This window comes from Myotis daubentonii, chromosome 3 (genome assembly GCF_963259705.1).
Source record: "Myotis daubentonii chromosome 3, mMyoDau2.1, whole genome shotgun sequence".
Taxonomy (NCBI): Eukaryota; Metazoa; Chordata; class Mammalia; order Chiroptera; family Vespertilionidae; genus Myotis; species Myotis daubentonii.
In genome coordinates this window covers 56,418,467-56,436,272 of record NC_081842.1, presented here as the reverse complement: position 1 = coordinate 56,436,272, position 17,806 = coordinate 56,418,467, and the positions used below count along the sequence as shown (strand labels likewise).

The following is a 17,806-nucleotide window of genomic DNA, read 5'->3' as shown; positions in this document are numbered from 1 at the left end:
GCGGGCTATTTGGTTAGAAGGACTGGAACAGAGCATAACACTTCCACTCTGATCTCCCCATCTGTTTGCTGTCACCTGAAATTCATCCTGACAGTTTCATGATAATCAACCTCAAGCTCTGATCCTAATTAAGCAGAATACAACTTGCCTTCCCTGAAGAGGTGGCTGTTACTTTAGTTTGACTAAGCACTAATCAACCAAGCTGAGGGTCCCCAGTCCTTGAAATGAGAATGACACTATAGTCCTAACTTGATTCAAATCTAAAAAAGACTGAGAAGTCATACACAGAATAATCAAGAATAGTTACTTCTACATGGAATGATTACAAACGATTTTTACTTTCTTCATAACCTATTTTCCAGGTATTACTTTGGCAATTAAAAAATTGTTTAAAATCAATAAAAGTAATAAGTACTATTTGGAAATCTGTGTATCAACATAGATTGATTACCAAGGTAAATAGCGCCCTCTTCTTTTCAACAAACAGCCGAAGCACCAATCGTCTTCCCAGACAGACACCAGGAAAGAACTTTCCGGGACTGCTGGGTGCTCTTTGCAGAGCCCAGCAGACACACATGGTGATACCACTGCACTAGAAGACTCAGCCCCCCTCTGTGCCTCCACAGCCCTTGGTTTGAGAGAGCTTTCCGGCCCACCTTCAGCTCCTGCTCCATTATTTATGTTAACTGGGGAGAGGGAGGGGCAGAAGGGACATGGCCAAATCCCCTAAGGAAAGAAATAAAGAAATCACATACAATACTGGGTCAGAATCAGGTCTCTGAACAGCTTGTCCCAAGAACTTCCAGCAGGGGGCAGCAGGGCACTGTATCACCAGCCATCCCGTGTCACAGTTGAAATAGCCCTAATGTCCACATCAGGTGGGAGCCCCAGCAAATCATCCTTTGCTGCCAGCTCTCAAGAATGCTGCGGCCAAAACAAAGTGACACTTCGAACAAGTTCATGACTTGTCTACAGGAAACAAGTCATTAAATGGAAGAGAAACCTAACGTTTCTTCTCAAATCCAGGTGTGTGTGTGTGTGTGTGTGTGTGTGTTTGTTTAGAAAGTCTTGAAGCCACCATTTACCTATCCTATCTAATAAAAGAGAAACATGGTAATTAGTGTACAACCGCTACCCTTCCCATTGGCTAATCAGGGCGATATGCAAATTAACTGCCAGCCAAGATGACGGCCGGCAGCCAGGCAGCTGGAAGCGAACATGAGGCTTGCTTGCTTCAGTGACGGAGGACTCCAACGTTCCCCGCCTGCCGCTGCGGCCTCTGAGCTGCAACTCTAAGCAACTATGTTATGTTACAAATATAGAAGCTAAACAAAACCCCAGAAACCTGCTTTAGTCCATCGGGCTTCAGCCAGCAGGATCGCAACATTGTTTCAAATACAGAAGTTAAACAAAGGCCAGAAACCTGCTTTCAGCAGCGGAGGCCTAAGAGCTGGAGCCTCAGAGCTAAAGCTGGCCCAGAATAAAAAAAGAAAAAAAGGAGCGGTTGGGAGCTTCAGTCACCCGCCAGCCTGAAAACAGCCCTCAGCCCCTCACCCAGACTGGCCAGGCACCCCAGTAGGGACCCCCACCCTGAAAGGTGTGTGACCAGCTGCAAACAGCCCTCAGCCCCTCACCCAGGCTGGCCAGGCACCCCAGTGGGGACCCCCACCCTGATCCAGGACACCCTTCAGGGCAAACCAGCCGGCCCCCACACGTGCACCAGGCCTCTATCCTATATAGTAAAAGGGTAATATGCCTCCCAGCACTGGGATCAGCGTGACAGGGGCAGTGCCCAAACCCCCTGATCGCCCTGCGGCTGTGTGTGTGACAGGGGGCGGGGCCACAACCTTCCTATCTGCCCTGCTCTGTTCGTGACAGGGGAAGGCACCCCATCAGCCCTGCTCTGTGCCTGATAGGGGGGAGCTCCCCAACCCCGATTGCCCTGCGGCTCTGTGTGTGACAGGCTGTGGTGCCCCAACCCCTTGATCAGCCCTGCTCTGTGTGTGACAGGGTGCGGCGCCCCAACCCTCCCCCACCCCCCACGGGCCCTGCTCTGTTTGTGACGGGGTAGAGCCATAACCTCCCCATCGGCCCTGCCCTGAGTGTGACAGGGTGCGGCGCCCCAACCCCCTGATCCTCCCTGCTCTGTGTGTGACAGGGTGCGGCGACCCAACCCCCTGATCCGCTCTGCTCTGTGACAGGGGGGAGCTCCCCAACCCCCTGCTCGACCCTGCTCTGTGCGTGACAGGGGGTGGCGCCGCAACCTGCCCACTGACCCTGCCTTGAGTGTGACAGGGGGCGGTGCCCCAACCCCCCAATCAGCCCTACCCTGAGCGTGACTGAGGGTGGCATCGCAACCTCCCGATCCGCCCTGCTCTGTGCATGACAGGGGTGGCGCCCCAACTCCACAATCAGCCCTACTCTGAGCCCGACCAGGGGCTGCACCTAGGGATTGGGCCTGCCCTCTGCCACCTGGGAGCAGGCCTAAGCCAGCAGGTCATTATCTCCCGAGGGGTCCCAGGCTGCGAGAGGGCACAGGCCGGGCTGAGGGATTCCCCCCTGCCCCCTGAGTGCACAAATTTTTGTGCACCGGGACTCTAGTCCTATATAATAAAAGGCTAATATTCAAATCGACCGAATGGCAGAATGACTGGTCGCTATGACACGCACTGACCACCAGGGGGCAGACGCTCAACGCAGGAGGTGCCCCTGGTGGTCAGTGCACTCCCGCAGGGGGAGTGCAGCTCAGCCAGAAGCCCTGAGCCAGGCTCACAGCTGGCGAGCACAGCGGCGGTGGTGGTATCTTCTCCTGCCTCCGCGGCAGTTGGACATCCCCCAAGGGCTCCTGGACTGCGAGAGGGCGCAAGCCAGGCTGAGGGACACCCACCCACCCCCACAGAGTGCACAGATTTCGTGCACTGGGCCGCTGGTTTTATATATTTACATACATTAGGCTTTATTTCAAAAAGGATTTGAGGCAGCTTCACCAAGTCACGGGGTCTCCCAATGGCACAGGACAAAGGATACAGAGTCTGTGCACATCTGCCCGGGTAACAGGCCCTGTTTACTGACAAGCCTTGTCTTCCTGTTTGCCAAAATAAGACGGAATCTGGTCCCAGGCTGAAAACAGATGAATTTCTTGGAATGAAAGCCCAATAACCTTGAAGTAATGCCAAAAGCAAAAAATGATTAGAGAGAGAGATTTTTACAAGGGAGAGCAGGTAGTGGGGCGGCACTCTGGTGGAGACGTGGCTCTTTAGTACCAGTTTGCCATGCGTCAGCCTCCGGACACCTGGACAGGCTACTTCCCCTCTCTGCCCATCAGTTTCCTCTTCTACAAGTAGGGGATTGGATCAAACAACTTGTGGGGCTCCCTCCGTCTCAGATATGGGGACCTAAAGGGACTTCAGGGCCCCGAGGAAGGAAACAAAGCTGAAATGGGTCTTGTGCTTTGGGCCTGGTCGGGACGTAGGAGTTTGGTGGGGAAGGCACTGACATACTGTTCTGGAGAACGACGTGTAAGAAGAGATTTTTGTCTGGAAACCACATCCTGACCCCTTCTCCAGTCTATTTCTGGCCTCAGTATCTGGAAACCAGGGAGGGAAGTCAGAGGGGAGGGTTTTCACGTTTTCTAGCCTACACTCTTAATTTTTAAGCAAAATCCGGGAGGGTCAGAGAGCACCTGCTCAGCCCTCCTGGGGCACCCTGGCGGCACCTGAGCCCCCACCGTGGCTGCTGTGTTTGAAGAGGCCAGTCTGGAGCGCTGGGCTGGCCTGTGAGGCCCCGGAGGGAAGTGTGTGGCCATCTCAGTCCCCACTGAGGTGCCATTCGAGGCCACTTCGGAAAGGGACACGCACACACGTTGTAGAGAGCAGCAGGCAAACACAAAACATGTTGGTTTTAATCTTTACTTTCAATCCCAAGCAATCTCTTTCCTTTTCGTTACAGAAGAGGGGAGCTGACATTTGCAAACGCTGTGCCTTCAGCAGGCGTCTCCATAATTCCATCACCAACACCCACGTGCATAGACACCAGGCAGACAATTCTCAGGAATCACCACTACACCATAGATGCACGACCTTTTTATTTCATATAAAAATGATCAACACGCAAAAAGCCAGACCATCCGTCGATGTGACACACTCCGACACTCCCAGGAGCCTTCTGCTCCGGCCAGACTGGAGCCCGGCCCTCCTGGGAGGGAGGGGCAGCCTAGCATCTCGGCAGCCCATGGACAGGACAAGCGGGATGTGGCGGGGAAGGCCAAGAGCGCCAAGCTCCCCCGCTCCTTCCCAGGCACGGAGGGTGGCGCCTGGCATGGCTCTGGCCCAGCAGCCTGTGGCACGGCGGGCCGGGCGCCTGCCTGCGCCGGCAACGGGCTCCTCTCCCAGGCTCACCGCTCAGTCTCTGCTTGTCTATCGTGGGAGCCGTGATCGAGTCCGGCAGCTGCCCAAAGCGTGTCAGTCTCTGACTTCACCGGACGCCCCTCCAGCCCTCGAAGGAGAAGGAGCCGTCAGTCCACGGCGCCGTTGTAGGATCTGTTGAATTTGTTGAAGGTGAAATCCACGGCGTGTGTGGAGATGGGCTTTCTGTACAGGGGGTTTGAAGCCTGCGGGACATGGAAGGCGGGAGGACACGTGTTAGTCCAAGGAGGACACGCATCTGGGGCTGCCACCGCACTAGTCGGTGCGTTGCCATCCACTCCATCCACACTCGGGCTGGAGGCCCTTCCCTGGCCGGTCACCCAGGAGGGCAGCAGGCAGAGCACAGGCAGGGACCAGCTGCCTCTGACTCGCCTGCCCCGGGCACGTCCCTCCCTCCTGAGCTCTCACTTTCCGCCTCTGCAGTGAGGGCTGGGAGCTGGTCTCTGAAGTTCCTTCCACCTGAACAGAAACTAACTGGGGATTCAGGCGAGGAACTCCCGTACTCGGCTCGGTCCTCCGGGAACGTGCAGTTTGCTTGTGGAGACAAGGCTTATGCAGATGGATCCTGAAACACAGACCTGGGTCTGTCGTCTCCCTAAGACCCTCCAGACTCTTTCTGGGGAGGCCCTGCGAGCACCTCTGCCCCCCAAGTCTCCCCACTGGGTGCGGGGCCCTCTGTGCTCGTGGGCCACGCACTTCTCTCCGTCCAGAGGTGGGCGCAGGCCTTTCAGGTTCTGTTCTTTGTTTTGAATGCCCAAGATGTTAGTGGGCCTTTACCACTTGCTTGAACTCAACCGGACCGCTAAACTTGGCATTTTTTTCCTACTTCCCACTTCCCCACGGCTTACCATTTCATAGCGGGCCCTGGATCGCTCGCTCTGGAACTTTGCAAACTCTCTGCGGTCGTGGATGGTGACAAGCAGCTTCCAGATGCCCAGGAGCACGAACCCAATCAGGAGGATACTGCCGACCACGATCAGGAGGATGGTGGTGACGTTGGGGGCCGTTCCACACTCTGGGTGGGACCAGGAGGTCCGGTGAGCACAGGCACCACCATGGCGCGCCCCTCCTGCCCCGGCCTCGGGGGAGCTGAGTGAAAGGTACCTGTCTCTCCCTCACCCCTCCCTCCTCCTCTTAAGAGCCTCGCGCTGCCCTGGCAGACGTGGGTGGGCAGGGAGGTTTCTCCCATGCACATTCGGTGAAAGAGGGGCCACACAGCAAGTCTAGGTGAGAGCCCTGGGGGCTGCTCCACTTCCTCCCACGTGCCCTGTACACGGCTGCCTCCCCCAGATCGCAGCACCCCGCTCCAGCCTGGCCCAGGCCCCGTGCAGGACGCTGGGCCCCGCCTCCGCTTCCTGTAAATGGTTTCAGGGGCAGCCTGGGCAGGCAGGAGGTTTCGTGAGCCACTTCCACAAGGGGCTGGCCTGGGCCGGGGCCAGCCAACATTTGTAAGCCCTTAGTGTGGTGCCCTCTGGAGCAGATGTGCTTATTTTCAAAGAACCGCAAAGACGGCGCTTGGAAGCAGCCTCGTTCTCACAGGCACACATCTGGGCTGCCACCACACTAGCCGGGAAGGCATCATGCGGTGGGGCCCAGTTTGGACAAACAGTTTGTGATGCTGTGAATTAAAGAGAGCACATCTTTTCCTGCTCCCTCCACCCCCCCCCCCAATAGAAGAACAAAAGGGGTCACACTAGGAGCCCTAATTGCTCCAAGGCAAGAGGCCACAGCGCCCTGGCACCAGGCACTCTGTTTGGATTGAAGCTGAGCCTCCTCAGTGGCCCCAAGGCCCAGCAGCCCACAGGAATGTTTAACCCAGCCTCCCTCTGCCCTCGGACTCTGCGCTGGGCAGTGTGGCGGCCCGGCCAGGACTGAGCCTACCCAGATGCTCCCGGCACAGCGCCAGCCTGCTCAGCCCTCATCGCCCAGAGAGACCTGCGAGCTCCCTGCAGAGCCCAGGAGCCCCCACCACAGACGCTCAGCCCTGCAGGTTAAGTGTGTTCCGGCTTCCTCTCCTCTCCGAGACGGGACACTCCCCCTACCCTCCAACGCCCATGTCCTCCAAGCTATGCCCCAGCCATGGGTCCCAGATATGCAACCATCTTCCTTCTAAACTCTAGGAGGCAGGCAGGTGAGGCCTCGGTGTCCGATCTTTACAAGGATTGTCGGCCTCCTCTCTCTCGAGGTTGGGAAGGGCGGTGAGCAGTGATGGGCGGCATGCCCAGAGCAGGGGTGGTGTCCGGACCAGCCCTCACCCACCTGGCTCCCTGAGGACCGTCAGGTTGGACTTCCCGCTGGGCAGCTCTGCGTAGGTGAACAGCATGACACAGTCCTTGGCAGTTTTGTAGAAGCAAAGCACGGCTTCCTGGTCATCTTTCCCTGCAAGAAAACCCAGAACCACTGACCACCGACCGACCGGCGAGGAGCCTACCACCTCGCAGGAGACAGGGGCACAGACGGGCTTAAAGGGAGGCTGGGCCTTTAAAAGCGAGCTCAGCCGATCCCCAAGCAGTCAGCGTCCCCCAACTTCCTAGAGGGACGAGGGTTGCACGAACTACACTGACTGACTCAGCACGTGCCCATCCCACGCCAGCAGACGCCATTGAACCCCATTGGTGATGAGGTTCAGGGATTGCCATTATCCCCCACGAATGAGGAATTCCCAGTAAGTGCGGGTCATACGCGTGTGCTAAGTCCCTTTAAAAAATAAAAAAACAAAAACGAGCTCAGGTTTCTCCCATGAAGAATGCAGGCCCAGGCGCTGAGTTTTGTTTGCTTTGGGGACTTGAATGCCCTCAGATGCAAGGGACCCACCCCTGTGGAAAACAAGAGGATCTTCAACCTCCGGAGGGTTTGCTGGGGTGAAGGGCAGTGGGAGGGGGCATGGATGCTGGGGCGGGAATGGCCTGAGGAATTGGCTGTGGACGTTAAAGGGACAGAGAAAAAGAGCCCGCTGGTGCCCTGGAGGCCCGAGTGAGAGTTCACTGCGGTCCACAGGCTGAGCGCTGGCTCGAGGCCAAGCCTCAGGAGCTCTCTCTTGGGATGTCAAGCCCGAAAGACCACAAGGTGATGAGGACGTCGGCAGAAAGGCTGGTACCCACAGTGCTGCCTGCGCCCCAAGCAGAGCCCGGCCACTGACTGGCCTCCCTCCTCTGTAACAAACCCCTTCCTCAGTCCTCCCTGTGCCCGCGGTCTCCCAAGGTTAAGGGTCACAGTCCCCATTGGGCATGACCTGCATCCCCGGGCTTTCTCGGAAGGGAAGGGAAGGCGTGAGGCTGTGCCTCGAAGGCAAAGGGACTGTGGTGAGTGTGAGTTAGCGGGAGGTGAGTGCCAGGAAGGGGTGGTCGGCCAGACTGACGGTGCAGGCTCCTGTTAGGTGAAATGCTCTTTGGCTCTGGCCTTTGTAACCCTGCTGAACAAAGGACTGGAACAGATACAGTAGTGTGGTTTTCAGACACGGAGGCCTGGACCTATCCCCTCCGCCCCCAATCATTGCCTGGTCTGCGTGAGTGTGGGTGTGTGTATATGGAAAAAGCCAGGGAGGAGGACGGGGCAGGGTAACGAGTGGGTTCAAACAGAAACCTGCTCTGTGAAGCGACCGCTGCATCTCCCAGGGCAGACCAGGAGGCAGCTGTGGAGGGTCGGCGCACTGCACCACGGGAACCCGTTCGTGGCCAGCGGCGGGCACCGTCTCGTCTTTTCTAACTGCGTGCGTCTAGTGAGGGGGCAACTGCCCCAGATCTGCAGGCAGAACCTGCTGTTCGGCCTTAAGTTTCAAAACAGAAATAGGGGCAGGAAAATGGGCATGGAAGATGGGACTCTAAGCTCCCACTGCCCCGGGTGTAGCACAAGCCCTGGCATACAGTCGGTGCTCAGTGAATGCTGGCTGCATACATGACTCAACATACTCAGGAGCCATGATCTGGCCAGAGGCGTCAGTCAGGGTGAGAGAGGCAGGAGCAGGAAGTCCACAAAGGCCAGGCAGGGCCAGGCCGACAGGCAGCTGGGCTGGGCGTCCGCGGCAGCTGAGGTCACATAGAGGGCAAGGCTGCCGGCCAGCGGGCCTCAGATGCAGGGTCCCTTCCGGGGTGCACAGCCTTTCCCCACCTTTTAACCATTTTTAAAGTGTACAGCTCAGTCGTTTTGTAATGTTCACAACGTGTGTGACCTGCCCACTATCTAATTTCAGGACGTTTCTGTCACTCTGGAGAGAAAGCCCATACTGTGGACAGTCAGGCCCAATCCCTGTCCTCCCCAGTCCCTGGCAGCTACTAGCCTACTCCCGGTCGCTCTGCTTTTGTCTCTTTGGGGCCTGTCATATAACTGGAATTCTATAACCTCCATCCTCTGCTGCCTGGCTTTGCATAATATTTTCAAGGTTCACCCATGCTGCAGCACGTACTGACACTTCATTCCTTTTTATGGAGGAATAATATTCATTATATAAAGGCACCACATTTTACTTTCCATTCCTTAGTTCATGTACATTTGGGTTGTTTCCAGTTTTTGACTACCATGGATAATGCTGCTGCGAACACTCAGGCACAAGATTTTGTGTTAACCTCTGTTTTCAATTCTCTTGTGTATATGCCTGGAAGCAGAATTGATAGATCGTATGGTGACTCTGTTTAATTTGGGGGGAAACTGCTAAATTGTTTCCAAAGTGGCTGCAGCGTTTGTATTCCCGCCAGCAGTGCAGTAGGGTTCCAACACAGGGTCACCGTGACTGGGTGTAGTAAACAGAATGTTCCGGAACAGTTCCAAACACAGTTCCATGCTTACAGGGCTGACATGTGCTTTGCATCTCTTACCCTCAGAACTCCTTAGCCTGGATGGCGATGGCTGTACTAGAAGAGATATGGATGCAGCCCCAAGAGGGTAAGAGGCAAACACCTGTGTCCCTCTGTCTGAGCCTCCCGTGGGCTCCCAGTCAGCAATGGACTCGCAGCCGTTTGTCCAGAGGTAAAGGCAGAGGGATGGAGGGAAGGTGTCCAACTGGAGTGGCTAGAGGGAGAAGAGCCTTAAAACGTGAGCTGCCGGGCAAGGCAACAGGACACGGAATGGGCAAGAGGCGCAGAGACGGCAGAAGAGCCAGGGCATCTCTCAATCCTGGGTTCAGTCGGACCGATGAGAGCTCTGCCCTCGCTGCCTGCAGCATCTGAGAGCTGCGCTGGGCAGAGGCCAATGGGGCAGAGACTGTTCCCCAAGAGCAGATCCTGTTTCCTAGGCACACAGCTGACTCTATTTCCCAGCCGCCCTTGCAGGTAAATGGGGATGGACGTTATGTGCACCACTTCCAGGCCCAGCCCGTATGCACCTCCCACATGACCCTTCACTCTGCCTTTCCCCGTTGGCCAGCTACAGGAAGAGGCGTCTGAGGACCGCGAGGAGGGAGGAACCTGGGCACGGAGAGGGCCTGCATTCCTGAATGACCACAGGGAAGGCTTGTCAACAGGAGCACCTCCTCCGGCCTTTCAGCGAGTGATAAACTGACTTAGGTTTTGTTAAGTTGTCGAGGTTCGAGGTTTGTTACAGCAGCTACCATTACTTATTCCGGTGCACGACCTTCTCAGGAGGCCTGGGAGAGACTGGGTTCCAGTGATGGGACAGACTTATGAACAGGGAGGTCTTCTACTCTAGAGAGTCTGGAACCTAGACCCCAGCTCGGGCTCCTCACGTCCTCCTGGGGAGCAGCCGTCAGGCCAAGGACACGGAGGCCATGCTTCCTAACTCAGGACTGAAACCACCCTCCTCCCTGGCAAGCAGCCATGAAGATCATCCCACAGGGGAGAAGGTCTCTGTGCGTCTGTAAGACCCAAGAGGGGGCAGCTGCCCATCCACTCACCGATGGCGTCCACCCGTGTGATCACCTCATCCTTGCACAGGTTTTGGCAGGTCTGGTTGTCAGCTGGGCTCCCTGAGTGAAGCAACAAGCACTCGACACAATCTCTTTGGAAAAGAGGCAATACACGTGGGTGTTAGATGCTGGGTAGTGGCTCCACACAGGTAATGAGCTCCCAACAAGGCCAGCCCAGCCCTCCTGCGCCCGAAGGCCCGAATTCCTGCCTGTCTTCCGGTGTTTGGCTTCAGGGGATGTTCTGCTCTGCCTGTGTGTGTGTGTGTGTGTGTGTGTGTGTGAGATGCTGGGACAGGGAAGCCCCAGGGTCCTTGGAGGAACCAATCGGAGTGCAGAGCCCCGTGTGGACATGTCCAGCTGTAGGCTGGAGACCTTTCAGATTCTGATAAACACCTGACTGAGGAGTCTGCTCCAGCAAGAAGTCCTGGCCGAGTAGCTCAGTTGGTTAGAGCCTGGTCCTGATATGCCACAGTTGTGGGTTCGATCCCCAGTCAGGGCACATAACAAGGGGCAACCAATGAATGCATGCATAAGGAGAACAACAAATTGAGGTCTTTCTTTCTCTCTCAAATCAATAAAAACATTTTTTTTTAGTTTCCAAATGATAAAAACCTGTGACCCCAGCCTTGAGGAGGGATCCTCACACACCCTGGCCAGTGCTTGATGGCTCCACGTTGCCCAACTCCCAGGATGCCCCCCACCCCCTGGTCACCGCCTGGGGCAGGGCTCTCAACCCTCCTGCACATCAGACTCCCCAGGGGGGCTCTAAAGACAAACACCCCTGCCTGGGTGACACCCCCCCCCCCCATGGAGTCACATCCCTGGGGCAGAGCCCGGGCCTCTGGGATTCGGATGAACAGTGAGGGCTAGAACCACTGTCCTGGAAACCCTCAGGCCCTCGCCCCTTCCCTCCCAACGGAGCTCGCCTGGCAGGCTCCCTACGGCCCTGCTGTCCACGCACCTGTTAGCTGAGCTACACTCGACTCTGATAGAGGCCACAGGGGGCAGCCCCCCAGGGAACCCACATTTCAACAGGGCCTTCTGGAGAAAATGGGTGAGAGAAGCCCCTCTCCTCCCACCGCAGGCCGACAGTTTAAATCAGGTATTGTGTGAAATGCTTAATTAAAATGGTCAATTAATAACTCATATTTATACTTTCCATAGTCAAAACCCAACTCCAGAAATTCCCCTTCCACCTTCAGTTCCATGAGGGAGAACAGGACTGAGGACGCCAGGCCGGGGAGCTAGGGTCTGGCTTAGGGCCTGGGAATGGGGCGCACACACGGGACAGGACGGTGAGAACTCCACCCCCGGGAGGAGTGGGCTGAGCAAAACAACCAGCCGACTGAGCTTTCAGGGACTCCGTGAAGCAAGGAGGCGAGACCCCCCAAACAGGGGCTCCCTCAGGAAACGAGGCAGGACTGGAGGGCTTCGCCCGGCACCAGCGTGCAGGGTGGCTTCACAGAGCTGCAGCCACACTGGGCGCTGCCCGCTTCCTCACAGGCTTCGGGGACCCGGGGGCTGTGCATCTGGAAGGTCTACCACCGGGCATCGCCCTTATCATCGTCCGCCTTTGAATTCCTCGAGATTAAGAGGCCAGTGACTGCATTTCCAGGGCAGACGCTGGGGACGGGACACAGACCTGGAAGGGAGCTCGAAAGCCTTCCCTCCCCACCCCCACCCCCCTAGTTTATAGATGAGGCTGTGAGGCCAGAGAGAAGCCAGGGCAGCTGGGTCCAGACAACCCTCCTCAAGTCCCGACTCCACTTTCTGCTCATTAAGGAGGCAAGCGAGTAGATCATGAAGAGAAAGTGGGTAAGATTCTCTCACGAGGGTTCTCACAGCTCAAGAGTTCAACTATCCCAGATTGGGCATAACCTCTCCCCCTCCCTCCCCAGTCCCCCTCTCCCCACCCATCCTCCCTCCGGCCTGGGCCGACTTCATGGAAACATTCAGGAGTTACAAACAGGCTGGTGACATTCCCATTTCCCCCGAGGCCAGCGCTCCAGAGCCAGGCATGGGAGACTGGCCGCCGTCCAGAAAGGCGCGGCTCTCGCTCTGCTCATTCGTGCTGACCCAGCTCCCCGCCCCCACTCCAGCCTCGGGGCTAGCACCAGGAAAAGAAGGGAGCTGCTTCCAGCCTGGGACTCACTGCCCCTTCCCCGCACCCCCTGCGGTCACTAAGCCGCAGGGCAGCTTCCAGGACACATTCCCTCATTCTCCACGCAGACATGTCAGTCTAACTTATGTGGCTCCTGTACTGGGTTGACACTTGGGGGGTATGGCAGTCACATATTTAAGTAACTGGTCTGTTAAACAAACAAGTTGCTGAGGGAGACTCTGCCCAGCATCTGTTCATGGAGATCGGCTGAGGCTGAGTGTGAACTCACCCAAGGTGAAGGGTGTGTGATTAGTTCTAGAAAGTGGAGGTCGGCTGCTCTGAAACCCCGGGGGTGGGGTGGGGGGGAAGGGCATCGGCATTCATGCGATGCTCTCAGCAGAGTAGCAAGTAGAAAAGCAAGCTGACATAATCCCTATCAAGGGGACTTTTCTTTTTTCTTCTTTTTAAGTTGCAACTGTGCCATGAAAGAGAGAGAAGGCCCATGGGGCCCAGAGACAGTCAGAGGCTCCCTTATGGCATCTCTTTGCTCTCCTCGCGCCTTCGGGATTGCGTAACGGGTAAGCAATGATCAAGTGTGTGTCTCCTAGGACATGAGTGCTTCGACCATTTAGACCCAGGGTTGTTTCCCCTTGGGATTCTGTAGCTGACCCAAGCTGATCGCACAGCGCCTTCTGCTCCCGAGGAAGGGAAGAAGTGGGCTTGGTCTACTTGTATTGATTCCACGTGCACATCAAAGATGCTATTTTAGCTCATGTTGTCCTAGTGTGGCCCCGCCCCCCATGTGCCCCAAGGATTGGGGACATACACTCAAAGGGTTTTCTGCTGGTGGGGTTGGCGGGGCACCTCCCTCCAACACAAAATGTGCATCATGGCTGCGAGTCCACGCCCCGGTGGCCACTGCTTTTCGGGCTCCAGATCCGGGACCCTGCCCTCGGCCGGGGGTGTTCCCCTTGAATTTCTGTAGTTTTTCCACTCTTAGCAGGTCTAATGTGGACCTGTTTTCCTCCTCCCTTCCTCTCCCCAGCTCCCCACCAGTTACACAGAAATAAAAGCCGGCCCTGTCGATCTTGTCTGTCGCTCCGCAGCCAGCTCCCAATGACCCACGCCTGGACTGTTGGTGGCAAGTGTCCAACCAGGGGTCCTGCCACCAGAACGTGGCTGCGCGCAGACTACCAGCAGTCAGGGCAGGCTCGGGGAGCGCGAACTCATTTCATTATCAGCCTGAGCCAGACGTTTGGGGGGGAAATCTGCCAAAAGAAAATTGCACACGTGCGTTCCCCAGAAATGCCGTCTGTGTTATTATTTGTTTCGGATTCTCTGTGCCTCGGCTCCGCACTCTGCTGGCCCCTTAGCACGGTGATGACACAGCTCTTCCTCCAGTAAAATGCAAGAGGAGCCGCCACTCCTGCTTTCCTGGCGGCAGAACTCCTTGGTTGCTGAGCGCCCTCTCACTGGCAGTGTGCAGGGCAGAGCGTGGGCGGTCAGCCCGGGAATGTGACCCGCGGCCCCGTCAGGAAGGCCCGGTGCCCGGGCTGCACAATCTGCGCATTCATCAGCCGCACGGAGCCAGCGTGCCGTTATCTGCACACACGGAGCAGCAGATGCAGCCGCCACGGCAGTCCGTGGTGGCGTGCCTGATCGAGGCCGGCGCCCTCCTACCCCCTTTGCCTCCGATTGTGTTTGTTTCCAGCAGCATCTCCCACGCTGTGCCCTGTGAAACACTGCTGGGGGGAGGTTAAACTGGGGGAGGGAGTCACATGCATTTCAAGGCAGGATGCGCACGGGAACCCCTTCTGGGATGCTCAGAGCACACTAAGGGCCCTGAGATGTTATTCTGGCATCAACACCAGTTTAATTGCACTTAACTCAGGAAACTTGTCTTTTCTAAATGTGTTTAGCCAACAGAATAGCAGTCTTGGTTTTTTCCGGTTTTGTTATTTTCTTACAAAATCCCCACGGAACCAGAATCTCCAAGATGCTATTTTAGCTCATGTTAGTAAGAGTTTCGCTCCCCAGCAAGGCTGGGAGGGCGGAGCTGGGGCCGGGTTGGGGGGAAGGCGGGGGAGGTGAGCGGCTGGCCTCCCGAGGGCTGACTGGCTAGGACACAGGCCTGGTCTGGGGGCATGCGGGGGGAGGAAGTGGGGCTGTAGAGGGGCTATTACCTCTTGGTGCTGCAAGCATCTGGGCAGGTCGGGCACTTCTCACATGTCTCCCCAAAGGCCCCGGGCTCTGTGCACTGGCACTGCCCACAGACGCAGTGCCCGCGGTCGCTGCAGATCTGGCCCCTCTGGCCCCGGCACGTGCTGATGTCTGTGGAGCAGTTACAGTTGTCCCCGATGTAACCCGCGTGGCACTTGCACTCTCCGCAGTGACATTCGCCGTGTCCTAAAGGGCACACAGAGCACATCGGCACCTGCCCGCCCCAACCACCCAGCGCCACACGAGCCAGGCAGGCTCTGGGGTCCAACAGAACGCGACCCTGTGCCCTCCGAGTCTGTCTGGGTGGGCAGGGAGGGCGGGGCGGCTGTGCAGCGGCTGGGGCCAGGCCTGTGCTCCGAATTGGTCCAGAACTTGGCCACGTCATGCCATTGGACAGGACCCAGAGAGCTTCCGGCCTCAGCTGTTGTGACTCGGTCCCCAAATATGCCCACATCCCAAGAACAGGACCTCATATACAGAGACCGCAGAGCAACCGAGTGATGGATTTGGAGATGGAGGTTCTCCTGGGGTACCAGTGGGCCCTAAGTGCCACCACGGGGGTCCATGTCAGGGGAAGGCTAAGGGGGATGAGCCAACAGAAGCTGGACGTGTGCTGGTGCCTGTAAAGGAGGAGGAGGAGGCAGTGGCCTAGGAATGCAAGGAACGCAGCGTGGGAGGATGGAAAGGGCGGGAAAACAGAGGCTCCCGAGACCCTCCTCCAGAGCCTCTGGGGGGAGTGCTGACACCCTGACTTCAGCGCAGTGACAATGACTGCGGACTCTGCCCTCCAGAACCGCGAGGATACGTTTGTGTTGTTCTAAGTCACTAAATGTGGGGGGATTTGGTACCGCTCAGCAGGAATCTAACACAGTTGCCATCCCCGGTCTGGGTGAGACGCTGAGTTCTTGCTCTGGCTGTGCACCCGCAGCCCAGAGCGGGCGACTGAGGGGCAGTCCGAGGGCAGCGGTGGCTGACACCGAACAGTGCTCACTGCACACGCATCGGGCTTCACACCATAAACTCCACTGAATCTCACACCCCCTTCCCTGCGGGTGAGGGGTCGCCACACTCCTCACTGCCCAAGTGATGAAACCGAGACACGCAAAGATAGAGCGGCTGGTGCAGGTCACACAGCTGGCGGCCCGCAAGCCAGGACGCCAACCAGGGAGTCTGGCCCCAGGCCCAAGGTCTGACTCCAGGACTTACTGCCTCTCAGGAGAAAGGAGACTGAGCATGCCCGAACCAGGATGAGAGCCAGCGGAGGGCGCCCTGCTCCCCTCTGCAGGAGGGACCCTTCCCGAGCCTGCAGGAGGGGGGCGGGCATCCCTCAGGTTCTGCACGTGGCACGGGCAGGGAAATGCCCAGCTCAAAGGGTCGAATGTGTTAGTGTGTGTGCACCTGGCACGTGTGTGAGGGTAAGCATGTACACTAGGCATGTGTGTGAGTGTATGTATGACAGAGTAAGTGTGTGCACCGGGCATGTGTATGAGTGTGTGCACCAGGCATGTATAAGCAGAGGGTGTGCACACGTGATGGGCAGTGAAAAGCATGGAGAGTGCCACCTGCCAGCAGCCCGAAGACTGACAGTGAGTGGATTCTCAGTTCTCTACACCAGCAGACGCCGAAAGCAGCGCTACAGATGGGACATGTATTTTAAAACTCTTCCTAACACTATTGTTGCAGCATATATACTTCCTGATGCCATTCTGCTAAGGCAGTATTATAGGATGAAGAGTGTATTTGCTGAGCACTCCCTTACACACGGGCAGGAGACTGGAGAGGCATCAGATGGGGGAGGGAGGCCTGCATTTCCCTCCCACACCCAAGTCAGTCTCACAGCACCTTCTGCGAGACCACCAGGGAGCGCGACCACAATCCAGGTCAGGACCGCACCTCGGGGAGGCTCTGCACCACCACCTCATTCCTGCCCCTGCCTCTCTGTCAGCTCTGCAGTGCCAGGCGCTGCAGGTGGTGGGAGGCCATCTGGAGCAGCCAGGCCTCCAACCCTCCCAGGCCAACAGCCTCTCCGCTTGCTCAGCCAGGGCTCAGAGCCACAGAGAGACTGTGTGCGGCCAGAGCACCCTCCCACCTCACGGCAATGCTGAGGCACAGGGCAGCCTCCCACCTGGGTGGGGAAGCCAGGCAGGGCTGGGGAAGGCTGTGCAGTGCAGCCGAGAAGCCGGTGTGCGGTGAGTGCTGGTGTGCGGTGTGTGCAGGGTGAGCCACAGGCGAGAGCAGCACCCTGCGGGGGCTGTGGGGAAGGGGAGAGTGGGTGCACAGCTCATCCTGGGCGGGGACTGCGGCCCCTCCTCTCTGCCAGTCTATGAACAGCACCGGTGTAAGCCACGGCCGGCCGCAGGACACCACTCCCCACAGGAAGTCTTTCCAAATGAAACAGCTCCAAGTTGCAATCGCAAAATTCCCTCACTCTGGCCTCAGGAGCCACACTGGTCAAGAGCCTGTTTTAAATTAACATGGCTCACTGTCGGGGGTCATCCACCCCCCAACATTCTATTATGAAAATTTCCAAACCAGCAGCCAAGTGAAAATACTGGACAGTGAGCATCCAGCTACTCACCGCCCACACTCCACCGTCAGTGTTACCTGCTCCTGTAGCCACCTCTGTCGAGCCCTCGATCCATCAGCCATCAGCCATATTTTAGAAAATGCTTTCAAAGTGAGCTACAGGTGCCAGTGCACGCCAGGGGTGGGTCTGTAATATAGCTCGGGCACCCTCCAATGCCCGGTGCATCACACCATCCCACAGAGCAAAAGCGCACAAAGTGAAAGGCAGGTGGGTGCAGAACCTACGAGCAGCCAAGACGGCCCAGGCCGGAGGGACGGCTCTGCTTGAGGCGGTGAGTGCTGTTTTTCTTCCTGCTCGAACTGTTCTGGCGGCCATTTAAAATTACCCAGCCGTGACCTGACACAGTATTCCGAAGTGTGGGAGATTTGGGGAGGAAGTAGAACATTATCTATGGAAGGGTGGGTTTTGGTTGAAGCATGTGTGTGCTGATGGGAGCAGCTGCTCCCTGTGGGGACTGGGCCTCCAGCTGAAACTGGTGGCAATCCAGGCAGAGGTGCCCACTGCTCTGTACTGCCCACCAGACGGCTGAGCGGCAGGTAAACCCAGCTGCTTTGGGTACAGCAGTGCCATGCAGGCCGAGAGCCCCCAAACCCACAGCCAGGGCAGGTGAGCGTGCC

At 57.1% G+C, this 17,806-nt stretch overlaps 1 protein-coding gene across 2 annotated transcripts in view; it reads right to left on the bottom strand.

Moving 5' to 3' along the window:
• Positions 1-4,067: 4,067 nt before the first annotated feature.
• The window catches only part of ITGB5 (integrin subunit beta 5), a 111,964-nt gene continuing 98,225 nt past the window's right edge, over positions 4,068-17,806 (bottom strand). The window contains exons 11-15 of one of the 2 annotated variants that reach the window (XM_059687605.1): positions 14,566-14,788; positions 10,270-10,373; positions 6,684-6,803; positions 5,273-5,439; positions 4,068-4,609 (exon numbers count right to left, since the gene is read on the bottom strand). In XM_059687605.1, the coding sequence (XP_059543588.1) occupies positions 4,514-4,609; positions 5,273-5,439; positions 6,684-6,803; positions 10,270-10,373; positions 14,566-14,788 (710 nt within the window). In that variant the 3' untranslated portion in view covers positions 4,068-4,513. The remainder of the gene's footprint in view (positions 4,610-5,272; positions 5,440-6,683; positions 6,804-10,269; positions 10,374-14,565; positions 14,789-17,806) is intronic. The other variant, XM_059687606.1, reaches the window with a different exon arrangement.